Here is a 19,960-nt window from a genome sequence, read left to right as displayed (position 1 = left end):
CTGTGGTATCTGGCATCAAGATGTTAGCAGCAGATCCTTTAAGTCCTGTAAGTTGTGAGGTGTGGCCTCCATGGATTGGACTTGTTTGTTCAGCTCATCCACAGATGCTCGATTGGATTGAGATCTGGGGAATTCGGACTCAAACTGGTTGTTGTGCTCCTCAAACCATTCCTGAAGCATTTGTGTTGCCAACTCTTGCGAGACAAATAAGCATCCGCAGCTTCCAAAACAAGCCCTATATTATTATCATCAATATTATTTATAATAAATAATTTTTTATCAATAAATGAGCCTGCAACATATTAAACTGAATCCTCGCGGAGTTTGAAAAGCAAAAACAGATGTGATTTTACAAAAATCATCAAATTGCAATAAAGGACGCGCAATGTCCTCTGAAGAGAAGAGGTTTGGAGATGGAAAAAGAGAAAAAGTGACATGAAACCAGTGTTAATTTCGTTGACGAATAATTTGTCATAATTTTCGTCAACGACCTTTTTTTCACTGATGAAAACGAGATGATAACTAAAAAAAAAACTAGTGTTGGATGACAAAAACTATAACGACATTTTCGTCAACAAATAAAAGCGAGAGGAGAATGTTAGGGAGAGACGATTAGGGCAGAGATGGGGTCAGAACTGATGTCCTGTCACAGATGAACACATTTGATCTGAACTGATCTAACCTCTGGAAAACACACGATCTACAGGCTCACACACACACACAATCCAGCTCCAGAGCAGCTCAATCAATCAATCACACACATTTTTGCCAGACCAGTGTTTATGAACTAATGCTGATGAATAACGACAGTGTTTACTTTACCATGTTTATATAGTAATATGTTTTAGACAGTTGTAATAATGCATATTTTATCTCCTGAACTTGAATGAGCTCCTGCAACTGCAACAGAGGCGCAGACATTTCAAAATAAGAGTCCCTGTGTATTTCCAGTTTGTTTATCATTAAAAGTCACGCATTATATATTCGTTTTTGGTTACACAATAAACTGTATTTAATTTCATTCCCATTTAATTCATAGTCAGGAGGAAAGACCAGTATTTGACACATATTCAATAAAGTATCAGGGTTATAATAGTTCACTAAAACCATTTTAAAAAACTTCATTACTTGAAATTAAATAAATGTTAACTGAAATTAAAAAATAAATAAACAAACTAATTTGAAGCTTTAGCTTAACCTGATATGGCCTACTGACTAAAACAGAAATACAAAGTTATAAAAACTATAGAGATGTTTTTAAAAAAACAAACAAAAAAAGTGAATTGAGCTTTCGTGTATTTTTAATGTCAAAAACAAAATGATGTCAAAATGTCAGTTCAAGTGACAGTCGGTTATGTAATGATTAAATGCTTAATGTATTACAATTTAACTAAACTCATTAGAATTTAGTCGACTAAAATCGTATAATATTTAGTCGACTAAAATCTTATGATATTTAGTCGACTAAAACTAGACTAAAACTAAAAACAATTCAGGTGACTAAAATATGACTAAAACTAAAAACAATTCAGGTGACTAAAATATGACTAAAACTAAATCAAAATTCACTGTCAAAATTAACACTGCATGAAGGCCAATTATGGTAACCCATAGTCGGAGTTAGTGCACGCATATTAGGGGCAGTAACTTGTGAACACACACACACACACACACACACACACACACACTGCAAACCTTGAAAAAGATAAGCCCTACATCTCAATGTGCATACTATCTACCCTAAATAGTATTGAAAATGATTTATGTCACACTATTTAGGATGGATAGTAGGCTATGCACATTGGGACAGAGGCAAGCACTAAGGGGAGCGCTGCAATATAGCCACATATTTATAATAAAATAAATTCAAACCATACCTACTGTTATTATTAGTAGACTTGTTTTTTATAATAGCCTGAAATTTTAAATGCATTACAAAAATATAGTTTAAATTAGGGCTGAACGATATAGACAAAATTTCATATCTCGATTTTCATGCCAGATATCTCGATATCGATACATTACGATATGACTACGTGTTCGATGAAAACTAGAATCTGAATTAAAATGTGTTTGATTTAAGCCTACCTTTCAAAAATTTGTGTCAGAAAATGTATTGTTTTTAAGCCTTTCGCATGTACGATCACACAGGTGTGATCAGTCTAGGCTGGAGCGGATGATCAACTGCATCACATGATCAACAGAGACAGGCGCGCTCAGAGCTGTCATATATCACAACTTTTCAGTGTTTTCAACCACATACTGTTTATTTTAGGTTTCAAACATATAAATTCACATAAGTACTAAAAAAACAATACATTTAGAGTTTGTAAAATACACACTGATGTCTATGGAAGAGGTAATAATAATCCTTTCCATTATAATTCGACACGTTTTATTCATATCAGATACACATTGTGTAAGTAACTTCAATGTTTACTCTATTCTATTCCCAGTTCACCAGCCACTTACTTTGAAGTATTTCGGGAGAAGTGGATGAACATAGAGGTTGTAAATCCAACAGATGCGATTCTCTGAACTGAAGGAGGCGGAGGCGGGATTATATGAGGACTATGGAGTCAATTTAATGCCTTAAAGTTTTGCACAAGAATAACGTTTTGCAAAAGAAAAAAAAAGTATTGAGAGAAAAAAAAATGTTTTGCAGACAAAAATAAGAATTGCAAAAGTGGTTTCATTTGCAACGCAACTTTTACTCTGCGTTTCAGTCAGTGAGTGTGCGATACTGTTTTCCCCTTTGCGCTTCACTTTTCTGCGCGTGTCACTTTGTGGCACTGTTTTGACGTGGGGGTGGAGTCAAGAAACTGGGGCGTGTTTAGCGGACATGGTCACGCCTCCCTCCGAGTGACATCATCTGAGTGGCAGAGAGGCATGCGACGGATCGTTTCCCTTGTTCTAACACTTTTACTAGCATTTTGTTACGACTAAATGTGTATTAAAAGCGTTTGCTTAAGTTAGAGATCATGTTAAAGTGGTGTTTATTATTTGCTAACGTGAACTATCTGAAAATAGCCAGCATCTGCTGTTTATTTCTCTCAGTCTCAGTGTGCACACTTTTATAGCTTTTGAATGTTTGGTTTTGTTAATTAAATATGTATTAGCAGCGTTTGCTTAAGTTAAAGAAGTTAGAGATCAGTTGATGGGATGTTTAGAGGCTTCTCTGTAACGTGAACTGCCTAAAAAAGCCATCTGCTGTTCATGCGTGCACACTTTTATAGCTACTGTTGATGTTTGTTTGATCACTACACAACACCCTTAGCAATGTAAACATGCGTTTGTTCTCATTGATAGTTTCTTGACTCCACCCCCACGTCAAAACAGTGCCACAAAGTGACACGCGCAGAAAAGTGAAGCGCAAAGGGGAAAACAGTATCGCACACTCACTGACTGAAACGCAGAGTAAAAGTTGCGTTGCAAATGAAACCACTTTTGCAATTCTTTATTTTTGTTTGCAAAACTTCTTTTGTTCTCTCAATACTTTTTTTTTTCTTTTGCAATCCTTTATTTTTGTCTGCAAAAAAATGTTTTTTCTCTCAATACTTTTTTTTTTCTTTTGCAAAACTTGACTCCATAGAGGACAGGTTACTACAGAAATTGTATCGTTGCACTGATTGGCTATTAGCTGTGAGAACACAGTGTCAGTCAATTTATTGGACAAAACAGCGAACATAAATTTAAAGAAACGAAGTTGCTTATTATATTTTCCTAACAAGCAACCACATTTTTTAAAATAAGCCCAAAAAAACGCGACTCGTGATTTTTTTTTAACGCGACTTGCCAAAAAAAGAAGCCCAAAGTCGCGTGTTATACACGGACTTGGCAACTATGTTCGCTCCACACGTGCATCAATGAGCCGCCCATGACCCTGTGGCCGGTTCTCCACTGGTCCTCCATGACCCTGTGGCCGGTTCTCCACTGGTCCTCCATGACCCTGTGGCCGGTTCTCCACTGGTCCTCCATGACCCTGTGGCCGGTTCTCCACTGGTCCTCCATGACCCTGCGGCCGGTTCTCCACTGGTCCTTCATGACCCTGTGGCCGGTTCTCCACTGGTCCTCCATGACCCTGTGGCCGGTTCTCCACTGGTCCTCCATGACCCTGCGGCCGGTTCTCCACTGGTCCTTCATGACCCTGTGGCCGGTTCTCCACTGGTCCTCCATGACCCTGTGGCCGGTTCTCCACTGGTCCTCCATGACCCTGTGGCCGGTTCTCCACTGGTCCTTCATGACCCTGTGGCCGGTTCTCCACTGGTCCTCCATGACCCTGTGGCCGGTTCTCCACTGGTCCTCCATGACCCTGTGGCCGGTTCTCCACTGGTCCTTCATGACCCTGTGGCCGGTTCTCCACTGGTCCTCCATGACCCTGTGGCCGGTTCTCCACTGGTCCTCCATGACCCTGTGGCCGGTTCTCCACTGGTCCTTCATGACCCTGTGGCCGGTTCTCCACTGGTCCTCCATGACCCTGTGGCCGGTTCTCCACTGGTTCTTCATGACCCTGTGGCCGGTTCTCCACTGGTTCTCCATGACCCTGTGGCTGGTTCTCCACTGGTCCTTCATGACCCTGTGGCCGGTTCTCCACTGGTCCTTCATGACCCTGTGGCCGGTTCTCCACTGGTCCTTCATGACCCTGTGGCCAGTTCTCCACTGGTCCTTCATGACCCTGTGGCCAGTTCTCCACTGGTCCTCCATGACCCTGTGGCCGGTTCTCCACTGGTCCTTCATGACCCTGTGGCCAGTTCTCCACTGGTCCTTCATGACCCTGTGGCCGGTTCTCCACTGGTCCTCCATGACCCTGTGGCCGGTTCTCCACTGGTCCTTCATGACCCTGTGGCCGGTTCTCCACTGGTCCTCCATGACCCTGTGGCCGGTTCTCCACTGGTCCTCCATGACCCTGTGGCCGGTTCTCCACTGGTCCTTCATGACCCTGTGGCCGGTTCTCCACTGGTCCTCCATGACCCTGTGGCCGGTTCTCCACTGGTCCTCCATGACCCTGTGGCCGGTTCTCCACTGGTCCTTCATGACCCTGTGGCCGGTTCTCCACTGGTCCTCCATGACCCTGTGGCCGGTTCTCCACTGGTTCTTCATGACCCTGTGGCCGGTTCTCCACTGGTCCTCCATGACCCTGTGGCTGGTTCTCCACTGGTCCTTCATGACCCTGTGGCCGGTTCTCCACTGGTCCTTCATGACCCTGTGGCCGGTTCTCCACTGGTCCTTCATGACCCTGTGGCCAGTTCTCCACTGGTCCTTCATGACCCTGTGGCCAGTTCTCCACTGGTCCTCCATGACCCTGTGGCCGGTTCTCCACTGGTCCTTCATGACCCTGTGGCCAGTTCTCCACTGGTCCTTCATGACCCTGTGGCCAGTTCTCCACTGGTCCTCCATGACCCTGTGGCCGGTTCTCCACTGGTCCTTCATGACCCTGTGGCCAGTTCTCCACTGGTCCTCCATGACCCTGTGGCCGGTTCTCCACTGGTCCTTCATGACCCTGTGGCCGGTTCTCCACTGGTCCTTCATGACCCTGTGGCCAGTTCTCCACTGGTCCTCCATGACCCTGTGGCCGGTTCTCCACTGGTCCTCCAAGACCCTGTGGCCAGTTCTCCACTGGTCCTTCATGACCCTGTGGCCAGTTCTCCACTGGTCCTCCATGACCCTGTGGCCGGTTCTCCACTGGTCCTTCATGACCCTGTGGCCAGTTCTCCACTGGTCCTCCATGACCCTGTGGCCAGTTCTCCACTGGTCCTTCATGACCCTGTGGCCAGTTCTCCACTGGTCCTTCATGACCCTGTGGCCGGTTCTCCACTGGTCCTCCATGACCCTGTGGCCGGTTCTCCAGTGGTCCTCCATGACCCTGTGGCCGGTTCTCCACTGGTCCTCCATGACCCTGTGGCCGGTTCTCCAGTGGTCCTCCATGACCCTGTGACCCTCAAGAGCTGCAGTTTTGGAGATGCTCTGACCCAACACAATCTGGCCCTTGTCAAACTCGCTCAAATCCTTACGCTTGCCCAATTTTCCTGCTTCTAACACATCAACTCTGAGGACGAAATGTTCACTTGCTGCCGAATATATCCCACCCACTAACAGAGATCATCAGTGTTACTCACTTAACTGGTCATAATGTTACGCCAGATTGGTGTATATATATATTAGCAGTCTGTATGTTTTGCAGGTTTGTATAAGAAGTCTGGGAAGCTGGTTTTTCTTGGGCTGGACAATGCTGGTAAAACGACTCTTCTGCACATGCTCAAAGACGACAGACTAGGACAACACGTGCCCACTTTACACCCCAGTAAGACCCATTGAGATGAATAATTCCCATCAGGCATTGCTCCCCAATGATGACCTGACCCTGTTTGTGTTTTGCTTCAGCGTCAGAGGAGCTGACCATCGCGGGAATGACGTTCACTACATTCGATCTGGGCGGTCATGTACAAGGTCAGAACTCTACATCAGTTCATGTGTGTGTGTGTGTGTGTGTGTGTTAACATGAGTTCACTGCTCAGCCGATGATCATCACCTGATGAAGCTGATGCTGATGATGATGATGCGGCGCGAGTGATTTAATGCGTTCAGAGAACACGATGAGAATCTTCTGACAAGTTACAACCAAGCGGCTCCTCCCGCAGTTTCTCTTGAAGCCGATGCGGAAGTGACTTAAACTGCAGTTCATGGACTGGCCACTAGAGGAGCAGAATCTCATTGAGCTCATGTTAAAATGTCCAACTTTACAGCAGAAGAACACATGTTTACAGTCTGGGACAAACTGTGCTTTTGGTCTGTACGGCTAATGTTGCCCTTCATGACGACTGTGAGGGGGGGGGGGGGTTTATAACTCATTGGTTTACATTATATAAAGCCTTAAAGTTCTGCATAATTAAGGGCGTGGCCACTTTGAGTGACAGTCAGATAGCCATTTATCTGCTGTCTGTTAGTCATCGCGTCACTTAAGCTCCGCCCACGTCCCGCCGCTTTGCCCATTTTCTGTTATCCGGGAGTGACGCGCGATGACGCGCTGCCATCTCGTCCATACTTTACGCTTCAGAACTGCTCTTCAGATCCTATGAGTGACGTCACGGACACTAAGTTTTTTACAGTCTATGATTACAACTGATGGCAAACTGATATTTTCTCACAAATATATGACAGACGCAGGAAACCGCATACATTCAGTTGAGTGAGTGAATGAGTGAGTGTGTGTCTGTGAGTGAGTGAGTGAGTGAGTGAGTGAGTGAGTGAGTGAGTGAGTGAGTGAGTGTGTGAGTGAGTGTGTGAGTGAGTGTGTGAGTGAGTGAGTGTCTGTGAGTGAGTGAGTGTGTGAGTGAGTGAGTGTCTGTGAGTGAGTGAGTGAGTGAGTGTGTGTCTGTGAGTGAGTGAGTGTCTGTGAGTGAGTGAGTGAGTGAGTGAGTGTGTGTCTGTGAGTGAGTGAGTGTCTGTGAGTGAGTGTGTGAGTGAGTGAGTGAGTGAGTGAGTGTGTGTCTGTGAGTGAGTGAGTGTCTGTGAGTGAGTGAGTGAGTGAGTGTGTGTCTGTGAGTGAGTGAGTGTCTGTGAGTGAGTGAGTGAGTGAGTGAGTGTGTGTCTGTGAGTGAGTGAGTGTGTGAGTGTGTGTGTGAGTGAGTGTGTGAGTGAGTGAGTGAGTGAGTGAGTGAGTGAGTGAGTGAGTGAGTGAGTGTGTGTCTGTGAGTGAGTGAGTGAGTGAGTGAGTGAGTGAGTGAGTGAGTGAGTGAGTGAGTGAGTGAGTGAGTGAGTGAGTGAGTGAGTGAGTGAGTGAGTGTGTGTCTGTGAGTGAGTGAGTGAGTGTCTGTGAGTGAGTGAGTGAGTGAGTGAGTGAGTGAGTGAGTGTGAGTGAGTGAGTGAGTGAGTGAGTGAGTGAGTGAGTGAGTGAGTGTGTGAGTGAGTGAGTGAGTGAGTGAGTGAGTGAGTGAGTGAGTGAGTGTGTGAGTGAGTGAGTGAGTGAGTGAGTGAGTGAGTGAGTGAGTGAGTGAGTGAGTGAGTGAGTGAGTGAGTGAGTGAGTGAGTGAGTGAGTGAGTGAGTGAGTGAGTGAGTGAGTGTGTGTCTGTGAGTGTGTGAGTGAGTGAGTGAGTGAGTGAGTGAGTGAGTGAGTGAGTGAGTGAGTGAGTGAGTGAGTGAGTGAGTGAGTGAGTGAGTGAGTGAGTGAGTGAGTGAGTGAGTGAGTGTGTGTCTGTGAGTGTGTGAGTGAGTGAGTGAGTGAGTGAGTGTCTGTGAGTGAGTGAGTGAGTGAGTGAGTGTGTGTCTGTGAGTGAGTGAGTGTCTGTGAGTGAGTGAGTGAGTGAGTGAGTGTGTGTCTGTGAGTGAGTGAGTGTCTGTGAGTGAGTGAGTGAGTGAGTGTGTGTCTGTGAGTGAGTGAGTGAGTGAGTGTGTGAGTGAGTGTGTGAGTGAGTGTGTGAGTGAGTGTGTGAGTGAGTGAGTGTCTGTGAGTGAGTGAGTGAGTGAGTGAGTGAGTGAGTGAGTGAATGAGTGAGTGTGTGTCTGTGAGTGAGTGAGTGAGTGAGTGAGTGAGTGTGTGTCTGTGAGTGAGTGAGTGAGTGAGTGAGTGAGTGTCTGTGAGTGAGTGAGTGAGTGAGTGAGTGTCTGTGAGTGAGTGTCTGTGAGTGAGTGAGTGAGTGAGTGAGTGAGTGAGTGAGTGAGTGAGTGTGTGAGTGTGTGAGTGTGTGAGTGTGTGAGTGAGTGAGTGAGTGAGTGAGTGAGTGAGTGTGTGTCTGTGAGTGAGTGAGTGAGTGAGTGAGTGAGTGAGTGAGTGAGTGTGTGTCTGTGAGTGAGTGAGTGAGTGAGTGAGTGTGTGTCTGTGAGTGAGTGAGTGAGTGAGTGAGTGAGTGAGTGAGTGAGTGAGTGAGTGAGTGTGTGAGTGTGTGAGTGTGTGAGTGAGTGAGTGAGTGAGTGTGTGTCTGTGAGTGAGTGTGTGTCTGTGAGTGAGTGAGTGAGTGAGTGAGTGTGTGTCTGTGAGTGAGTGAGTGAGTGAGTGAGTGAGTGAGTGAGTGAGTGAGTGAGTGTGTGTGTGAGTGAGTGAGTGTGTGAGTGAGTGAGTGAGTGAGTGAGTGTGTGAGTGAGTGAGTGTCTGTGAGTGTGTGAGTGAGTGAGTGAGTGAGTGTGTGAGTGAGTGAGTGAGTGTCTGTGAGTGTGTGAGTGAGTGTGTGAGTGTGTGAGTGAGTGAGTGAGTGAGTGTGTGTCTGTGAGTGAGTGAGTGAGTGAGTGTGTGTCTGTGAGTGAGTGAGTGAGTGAGTGTCTGTGAGTGTGTGAGTGTGTGAGTGAGTGAGTGAGTGAGTGAGTGTGTGAGTGTGTGAGTGAGTGAGTGAGTGAGTGAGTGTCTGTGAGTGTGTGAGTGAGTGTGTGAGTGAGTGAGTGAGTGAGTGTGTGTCTGTGAGTGAGTGAGTGAGTGTGTGTCTGTGAGTGAGTGAGTGTGTGTCTGTGAGTGAGTGAGTGAGTGAGTGAGTGAGTGAGTGAATGAGTGAGTGTGTGTCTGTGAGTGAGTGAGTGTGTGTCTGTGAGTGTGTGTGTGTGTGTGTGTGTGTGTGTGAAGCTGCCTGAGGCCCACGTCCACCTCAGAAGATTGAAAAGAACTCTGATACAGATGTAACATTGCTTTCCTCCATTATGGTGAAATCTAGAATTTTGATTGATTTCCGATATTACAAAGCAAAAGGAAATCTGTTGTTTTTTGAAACAATATGGTGTTTAAGGAAGGTTCTTTGTGAAATGATTGATGTTTTGTTTTTTAATAATTTGCTGTAAGTGTCTTTTTAATGTTACAAAATTGTTGTGCAGTTTTGTAAATAATGTATGTTTAAAATCTCTCTCTGCAGCGCGGCGAGTGTGGAAGAACTACCTGCCGGCCGTTCAGGCTGTGGTCTTCCTGGTGGACTGTGCGGATCACGAGCGCCTCGCAGAGTCCAAGCTGGAACTCGACGTAAGTCGTGGGATTCGGCAAATTATATTCAGTTTCCATCACTCAAACCAAAGCAACTTCGCTTTGTGCCATGCAAAAAAAAAAAACTATAATCTGAGCACTGTAAAAAAAATTCAGGTCTCCAATTGAAAATATTCTAGTGAGCGATCACATCTAAATTTTTCAGTTGGCCAAATTTAATTTCTGTGAATTGATGCAATTTAATTAAATTAAAATTCAATTTGGCCAACTGAACATTTTAGATGTGATCGGTCACTAGAAAATGTTCAATTGGAGACCTGAATTTTTTTTCAGTGAATTTATAATAGGCCTTTTGTGTGTGTGTGTGTGTGTGTGTGTGTGTGTGTGTGTGTGTGTGTGTGTGTGTGTGTGTGTGTGTGTGTGTGTGTGTGTGTGTGTGTGTGTGTGTGTGTGTTTCAGGCTCTGCTGTCGGACGAGACGATCTCCAGCGTGCCGGTGCTGGTGTTGGGCAATAAGATCGACCGACCCGAGGCTGTGAGTGAGATGAGACTGCGAGAGGTGTTTGTTCTGGAGGGTCAGACCACTGGGAAGGTCAGTGCTGGTCAAGCCATGTGATTCGTGTCAAAGCACAGCATCAGTAACTAGGGCTGGGTAAAAAAAAAATATTGATTTCTCGATTTTAATCGATTCTCCCTTTTACAAAACAATATCGATTCTTAAATCCCAAGAATCGATTAGTCAATTTTTTTTTACGAAATTCAAAAACATAAATAACAAGAGAAGCAGCAGCGGAGCAAACATGAGCAGATCTTCTCTTCCGCCTTAATACCAGTAACAGCGCGAAATAAACACTAATGAGCTTCTGAAAGTGTGTTAAAGATACAGAACAACTTCCCGAAATCTGTTTCATGTCACAGAATCGCTCAATCAGTGTTTCAACCACAGAAAGACGTCAGTAAAACGGCTTACAAGTAAACAATGTCACATTTACCTCAGAAAAACCATATCCAGTGTCCATAAACTCATCAGTCAGCTAGAAATATTAACTCTAGAGAGGAGCATTTTGCTAATCATATGCACCATTACATAAGATATTCATTGTCAATGTTTTTCAATATTTAATAAATCTGGCAAGTTTTTATGCAGCCACCCTTTAAATGTTTATATTTCAAAAAACGAATTGGAGTAGAATTATGATTATGTAATTGTAAAGTTAATATTATAACTTTATTATTATATTTTAAAATAATAATTATTTAGTGTCATTTAAGTGTTTGTATACAAATCAGTTCATTTGTACCTTCAATATTAGTAGGCTAATTAAGCAGATCATAACTGCTTACTTATTTGTGAAATTTTGAAATGTTAATAATAGTGAATAGTAAAGAATGCAAGCAAATATAATATAACCCCAAAAAAGTGTAAAAAACATATTTTCCCTTATACTATGTACAGTAGGCTATATACATATGAATTCATACTGAATCAAGATCGAACTCGATATTTGTGCCCATCGTCTCATAAGCTAATGCTGATCTACGCTGTAAATCAACCAGTTAGCTATATATATTATATAGGTTATATATATTTTATGTAACTTATTTTGCCACAAAATATATTGAGTTTTCCTTTGATTAAAGCTAGACTAAAATGACGAGACTTTTGGTCGACTAAAACTTGACTAAGATACCTTGAGTTGTCTTTTGACTAAAACTAGACTAAAATGACGAGACTTTTAGTCGACTAAAACTTGACTAACAAAAAAAGATATGTGAATGACTAAATATGACTAAAACTAACAAGGACATTTGGCACAAGACTAAGACTAAGAATAAATTAAAAATAGGTGACAAAATTAACACTAGTCTCTCAGCATCTGCCCCATAAGCCGGTTTCGTTTGTTTTCATAAATGGCTCCGAAATGTAATGCTTAAATTTAAACTACAGTTTTAGTAGATTTATAAACTGGTTAATAGGTTAAAGAGTGAAGAATAATGTTAAATAACTGAATACTATTCTCTGGAATATAACAAACAAAACATATTTTATTGCATTCCTCAAATGGTATGTTAAGTTATATCAGAATTATTGATGTTTTTGTCGTTCTTTATTATGAAATATCTGCTGACAAACTGATGTTTATCTCTGCATTTACACAGAACTACTCAAACTGCGATCGTTCGTGGAGATAATACATAATTAATATCCTACTTCGATGTTTATTAGCGAATTAATGGTTAAGTAAATGTTTATATTTCCTGAGCATCAACCCGCAAAATACAGACGACTTCACAAGACTAATGATGAGAGAGAATTAAACTCAGCGCTTTTATTTCCAACATGTGCTCATTCATGGCTGTATTATTTAATTCATGCAAAGTTGCATCTGTATTTGGACAGGACTTGACAGATTATTTACTCTAAGAGAGCCGAGCTCACAGAGGCATGTTAAATAATCCGTCAAATCCTGAATAAAGCAGCTAGATTTCAGGCATTTATGTAACATCTAATTTGTGTATTAATGACTTATGTTAAATAAAGTTTACTAATTACAGCAGAGCAGGCAAGTGTACTTTACCTGTGCAGGCCGTTGCTCAGATGCGCTGTAATGGAGATCCTGCGCACAATTCTCAAAATGCCCACAAGATGGCGCCGTTTATCGGTAAATCCGATACTACAAAACCAATATCTGATTATGGTAAAATGCTTAAAGGACAACTCCGGTGAAAAATGAACCTAGGGGTAATTAACACAGGGTTACAGAGTAGATCGTTCTCTGGGATGTTTTCATGAAAATCGAATGTAATCGAATGATCCTCATTATGCTCCTGTGTTAGTGTGAGGCTATTTTGAGCCTTGTTAGTGGTATTAACTAGCCATTTAATTTGACTTATTCTGTGCCCCATAGACTAGCGTTATAAGCTAATCTGTTTTTAGAGATAAAACTCTTTACATTCGATTTTCATGAAAACATTATTCAACCGTGGCTCTACTTGTCCAGACTGTTTTCCAGAAAATGTTGTTTATAAAGTGTCTTCTTATTAAACTGTTTGTACACTTACACAGTTCTCAATGCTTCGGTTTGCATGTAGGGATCCTCATTATGCTAGCGTGTTAGTGAGCCTTGTTAGTGGTATTAACTAGCGATTTAATTTGACTTATTCTGTGCCCCATAGACTAGCATCTGTTTTTAGAGATAAAACTCTTTACATTTGATTTTCATGAAAACGCATCCCAGAGAACGATCTACTCGGTAACCCTGTGTTAATTACCCCTAGGTTCATTTTTCACCGGAGTTGTCCTTTAAATATCGGGGAAACTATGGGTAAACCGATATATGGGTGGATCTCTAGTGTTGTGTGTTGTGTTGCAGGGCGTGGCGTCGCGGAGCGCGCGGCCGCTGGAGGTGTTCATGTGCAGTGTGCTGAAGAAGCAGGGCTATGGGGAAGGCTTTCGATGGCTCTCCCAGTACATCGACTGATTTCAGACGCCAGCCGCCCGGTGACCGTCAGCAATAAGAGATCTAGTGTGTTTTAGTGGATATTACTGGTCGTTTTAGTCTCAATTCTGCATGTTAAAGATGGAGGGTGTCATTTCTGTTCCGTTCTGGACAGATTGCAACTCACTGTTACTGTATTAAAGGTTCACTTCAACATGAGCATGTCCTGATAGTTTACTCACCCTCATCTCATCCCAGATGCTCATGTGTTTCTTTCCTCAGTGGAAAAGAAATGAAGTTTTAGAGGATTTTTCTGCACATAATGGGCGTCAATGGGAACCAACGGCTGAAGGTCCAAATCAGTGCAGTTTCAGAGGCTCTGACCGATCCCAGAGGAGTCTGATCTAGACAAACCATCAAAATACACATTTATATACTTTAACCTCAAATGCGCGATTTCTGCTTTTGCACAACGTATGATGTGACGCAGGTGGAAGTGCCGACCCAGTGTTAAAACGAACTTGCAAAAACTAAATCAAACGGCCTTTACACAAATAAAGGTGAAACATCAATGACCGACGATTTTAAAGTTGGAGGAGAACATGAGATGACCTCATACGCCCTGAAGAAGAACTTCACCGAAGTCGAGCATTTGAGGTTAAAGTATATAAATGTGTATTTTGATGTTTTTTTTAGATCAGACTCTGTTCCTCTGGGATCGCTCAGAGCCTCTGAAACTGCACTGATTTGGACCTTCAGCCGTTGGTTCCCATTGACGTCCATTATGTGCAGAAAAATCCTAATTTCCACTGAAGAAAGAAATGCATGAACATCTGGGATGAGATGGGGGTGAGTAAACTATCAGGAAATGTTCATGTTGAAGTGAACAAATCCTTTAAAGGAATAGTTCACCCAAAAATGAAAATGACCCCATGATTTACTCGCCCTCAGATCATCCCAGATGTGTGACATTCTTCTGTCAGACGAACACAATCAGAGTTATATTAATAATGTCCTGACTCTTCCAAGCTTTATAATGGCAGTGAATGTGCATCTATCCATCATAAAAGTGCATCCATCCATCAATCATAAGTGCGTCTATCCATTATAAAAGTGCATTTATCCATTATAAAAAGTGCATCCATCCATCATAAAAGTGCATCTATCCATCATACAAGTGCATCTATCCATCATACAAGTGCATCTATCCATCATACAAGTGCATCTATCCATCATACAAGTGCATCTATCCATCATAAAAGAGCATCTATCCATCATAAAAGCGCATCTATCCATCATAAAAGTGCATCTATCCATCATAAGTGCATCTATCCATCATAAAAGTGCATCTATCCATCATAAAAGCGCATCTATCCATCATAAAAGCGCATCTATCCATCATAAAAGCGCATCTATCCATCATAAAAGCGCATCTATCCATCATAAAAGTGCATCTATCCATCATAAAAGTGCATCTATTCATCATAAAAGCGCATCTATCCATCATAAAAGTGCATCTATCCATCATAAAAGTGCATCTATCCATCATAAAAGCGCATCTATCCATCATAAAAGTGCATCTATCCATCATAAAAGCGCATCTATCCATCATAAAAGTGCATCTATCCATCATAAAAGTGCATCTATCCATCATAAAAGCGCATCTATCCATCATAAAAGTGCATCTATCCATCATAAAAGTGCATCTATCCATCATAAAAGCGCATCTATCCATCATAAAAGCGCATCTATCCATCATAAAAGCGCATCTATCCATCATAAAAGTGCATCTATTCATCATAAAAGCGCATCTATCCATCATAAAAGTGCATCTATCCATCATAAAAGTGCATCTATCCATCATAAAAACTTTTATGATGGATGGAGTCACTTTTATGGCCTTCAAAACAGAAACAGTTATTCACTGCCATTATAAAGCTTGGAAGAGTCGGGACATTATTAATATAACTCTGATTGTGTTCGTCTGACAGAAGAATGTCACACACCGAGGAATTGTGGGGTCATTTTCATTTTTGGGTGACCTATCCTGTTAAAGGCCGGCCGATGTGGACCATAGGATGTGGACGCACAGTGAAATCAAGCCATTGGGTTTTTAAATAATGATCACAGTAAAAGCACACGTGTGACATCTCAGTTCCTGTAGTTTTTGAGTCTCTTATACTTGCGTGTTGTGGTATTATTTAGCATCCTCTCATCTATAGACGATAAAGCTGCTCAGTGATGTAATATATTCCTCTGTACAGTGTGTGTGTGTGTGTGTGTGTAGATAATGTTGATATAGCGCAGGACGTCATCAGATGGCGCTGGTGTTTGTTGATCATCAGATGAAGGTCTGATATGAGAACGCCTGTTATTTTTTGCAAAATTGTACATATTGTATAATGGAGTATAAATGTGTTTTTATTGTTCATAGCCTTGACTCGAGTGTACAGGAATCCATCCTAACAGACTGTAAACATCTATAAACTATTAATATTTTGAAGAATGTTTCTGCAGTCGTCATTCAATATCTTGTTATGTTATCAGATCATGTTGTCCAAACCTGTGACTTCAGTGAAACACAAACCAGATGAATTCCAGACGATCTATAGGGCTGTCGAGCTCCAACATGGACCATTAAAGTACTTTGTAATGCCTAACATACGTAAATAAATCTAGTATATAAAGATAATCATAAAACCAAGTGTTCGGATGGCGATTTATTCACGGTGAGCGAGTATTTGGAATTATGCGAACGCGCGCTGCTCACGTGATCATAAGCATGATCGTAAAATGGCGGCTTGGAATAGTAAGAATACATGTATATTTAATTTAATAACAGGACATTATTCATTATTTAAATCAACTGTTTAAATAAATAGGAAAATGAGCGGAAATAAGTTAATACAGCCTCTTACATGATGCTGCTAATTAAACTGCCGTAATAACGGCCCATTTCAACTTGTTTTTCTTCTCTTTCTCTTCTTTCTCTTTTCACAAGATTATTCTTGTGAATACTTTCCAGCATTTCAGTCATAAAAGTGTAGGCTAGATCTTTAAAATGCATCCAAATTACAGCGAACCGCAACCGTACGGTGCTCTGCAGGGGTCAAAAAGGATATAAACACTGAATTTTGAAGCGATCTCTTTTTGAAAACTGAGAGATGTGGATTCAGACGACAGTTAAATTACCACACGTCCATGGTGTTTGTCTAAAGCCGGGGATTTTTACATTCTGGATTCGGACGGCAATAAAATCACAAACTAGCCCCTGACAATGATGAAAATACCTCATGACCCCACGAGAAACCATTACCGTCCCAATAGTGATTACATACAAAACCTTGCAGTGAATGGCAGGGTGAACAGGCGCTATATTAACAACATTATTCACTTATTTCTGTGCCATAGTTATTATATTGATTAATAATAGATAGTTAGCTAACTTATATGTGCATTTTTTTCTGAAATGCATAACATGTACAAATACATTTTTTGTAATGTAGATGCATTTTCTGTGAAGCTGCTTTGAAACAATATGTATTGTGAAAAGCGCTATACAAATAAATTTTAATTGAATTGAATATATAGGCAGAGGTAATGATAAACATACTTTATAAACTATCATAGGCGTAATGTTGCTCACCTGTCGACATGAAGCGCTGAATCTCAGATCCAGGGGTGCCGCTAGCAATTTTGGGCCCTATGAAAGAATATGATGTCGGGCCCTCTACCACACCAACCTAGCTATCCAAAATCTTTGTCTGCAATTTAATAATACTGACCAATTAAGCTCCGCTCGCTCAAACCAGAATTCCCCAATTGGCTGATGAAACATTGATTAAAATTAAGATACAATGCAAAACAAAACTTAATGAAGTGGTCACAATCATGTCTGATCAACTCCATTCATCTTATGATCTGTCCTATCTCATGCTGTTCACTTTTCATAATCGACATAGATTGACAGATTGACAACATAGACATAAAAAAACAACATTATAACATTTAAACATAAATATAAAAATAAATACCTTAATGGCTGCAACAATTATAGCACAGAGAATTTTCATGTCGGAGTGGGATTTGAGCGAACATAGTTTTACCCGTGAGCGTGAGCGGTCCATGAGTGGAGCGTTTTGCTGGATTTTGCCTCTGTTTTGTAACTCTGTGGTAGATTATACATTTATAATACATTACTACTAGTACTGTTACTACTAATAAAACCGATCTCTGGGGGCCCCAAAAGTGTGTGTGCCCTCAGGAGCTTGCTCTAGTAGTAACAACAATGAGGACACAATCATATGTGGATACCCGGAGCTGTACGATATATCTTCATACTTTATAGAAACAGGAATAAAAAGGATCTTGCTTGGAAGAAAGTAAGTAAGGAGGTCGGACAATCTGGTAAGTTGTGAAAAACGCTCTTTACTCAATTTGAGCTATACACATATTGAGACTACAAGCTAAAGCCGGCAAATTGAGCTTATTCGCCGTATTTTAAAGCTACACTGTAACTTTTTTAGTCTATTCTTAGCTAAAAACACTTAGTTCTTTCAAAAATATATGTGCTCATTAATGTATATTTACTTCTTTCAATTAATAAAGTATTCTCGTAAGTTTATAATATGCCATTGAAAATACATAAGGTAATGGGATCTAACGGTGGTCGCCATGTTGCCCCTCCATCTTAAAAATACCGAGTTTTCCTGGCTTGTTTATTCCTTAAAAGTCTGTTTTTCCTTGTGTGGTATTTCATCGCGTAATTCAGTTGATGTCACCGCAGAAGTATTTTTGTGTCAACATACAATAGCGTAATGCTCACCTATTTGAATAATCATTCAGTTATTTTGTTATCAACAATGTTTATTCGTTTTTAGAAAATATTTGCTTGTAATGTATGTTGATGGAAATATGTATCAGGTCTGATCGGCATATTAACAATTGTTATACAGAGCGCACTGCAGTGCTAACGTTAAAACGGCGCACACACTATTGTAACCGGACACCGCATTTAGCGCCTATATATGGTACAATAAGCTCTGGTTTACAGTTACATTATACAAATGTAACTTATAAGTATAGTTATACAGTTCTTAACTGTGTATGTATATTTACCATCCTTATTTGTTCTCTCACAGAAACCACATTTATGTACATATCCACGCAAACCTGTTTATGCCTTGCAATTGGATGACTGAATAAACATTACTATCATCAAAGTTCACTCTGGATTAGCTGCAGTTCTTTCTAGCCGAATAATTAGGCCAGTTGAGTTCCAACCATCCCACTGCGCACAGAATATCCCACAGGCACCGTGTCGAATGTGGACGAGGTCGAGCTGGAAGCCATGTTAATCTTGGACTAAATCGGCCACCGTAGGAGTTGAAACGAAATCAGAATTGAGAGGAACAGAAACTAAAATTCACTGGATGGTCATATACCTTTTCACCACTAGATGGGGGAAAATATCACACAGTGTAGCTTTAAAACAATCCATGTCAGCCATTTCACAACTAGACGAGCCGCTGGCAGAAGCTCCTCCCATTACGCGGATTCACGTCTGTTGTGAAGTGAACGTCTCGCGCGAATGAAGCGAGCAAACTCAAAATGTTCAAGCGTCCAACTTCACGCAAATAGCGCGATTTATTCACGCAAGTCGCGTCTGGTGTGAACGCACAGTAAGAGTTTACTCATCTTCGCCGGCGTATTGAATCATGTTCAGTCTCTTGTGTGTCGCGTGAGCACGAGCAATAAGAGCTGCTGCAGTTCACCTAACGGCCAGCGGTGGCGCTGATAACACGGCTTTCTGAAGTCTACATATTGAAATTTGATTGAAATTTTGAATTTTAGTGGAAAGAATGAGCCACAATATGTACATTTTCGCCACTAGAGGTCGCTTATTCAAAACAAAAAGCTTGATGACTTGAGCACTTCCGCTTCTTCCGCTCATGTGTGTGTGTGTAACGCAGCGCTGTTTTATCATATCACACACATGTGTGTGTTAAAGGGATAGTTCACCCAAAAATGAAAATTTTATGTTGATTTGCTTACCCCCAGAGCATCCAAGATGTAGGTGTCTTTGTTTCTTCAGTAGATCACAAATGAAGATTTTTGACTCCAGCCGTTGCTGTGTGTCACTCATAGAATGCTTGTCAATGGGGTCTAATTCTATTTGAGTAAAAAAAACATGCACAGACAACTTCAAATTAAACCCTGCGGCTCATGACGACTGTTACGTCCAAGGACGTATGTTTATTTGTTACTGCAGCGTGTCATGCATTTGTGTATGTACTTGGGTGTTTTGCTCTCTTTATCTCTTGTTCTCTCTTTCGTCATTCCAACAGGTACAACGACCAGCTGTATTCAATCTAACGGTGCTTGACGTGATTGGAGAATGAAGGGGAGGAGCTGAGATATAAGTAGAAGCGGATCAATTGTGAAGAGAGAGAGACTTTCTTTTGCCAAGATGAATTCTTCCTCCTGTCTGCCCAGACTCTGTTGTTTGGATTGTTGTCATGATTCTGATTGAGTGAGCTCAGGATCTTGTTGTGAGTTCTTTAGTGGGAAGAGAACTAAAGTGTTACCTTTGATTTAATTTATGATCTTATGTTAAGTATGTTTG

The 19,960-nt window shown here is 41.6% G+C and overlaps 1 protein-coding gene across 1 annotated transcript in view; it reads left to right on the top strand.

Moving 5' to 3' along the window:
* Nucleotides 1-14,313, top strand: part of sar1aa (secretion associated, Ras related GTPase 1Aa) — a 16,872-nt gene extending 2,559 nt beyond the window's left edge. The window contains exons 3-7 of the mRNA XM_079845597.1: nt 6,182-6,301; nt 6,382-6,447; nt 9,832-9,935; nt 10,356-10,487; nt 13,270-14,313. Of these exons, the coding sequence (XP_079701723.1) occupies nt 6,182-6,301; nt 6,382-6,447; nt 9,832-9,935; nt 10,356-10,487; nt 13,270-13,377 (530 nt within the window). The 3' untranslated portion in view covers nt 13,378-14,313. The remainder of the gene's footprint in view (nt 1-6,181; nt 6,302-6,381; nt 6,448-9,831; nt 9,936-10,355; nt 10,488-13,269) is intronic.
* Nucleotides 14,314-19,960: the final 5,647 nt, after the last annotated feature.

This window comes from Gobio gobio, assembly GCF_949357685.1.
Source record: "Gobio gobio genome assembly, chromosome: 20".
In the NCBI taxonomy this organism is placed as follows: Eukaryota; Metazoa; Chordata; class Actinopteri; order Cypriniformes; family Gobionidae; genus Gobio; species Gobio gobio.
Note: the sequence above shows the minus strand (reverse complement) of the source record. Positions and strands in the feature narration are given on the sequence as shown.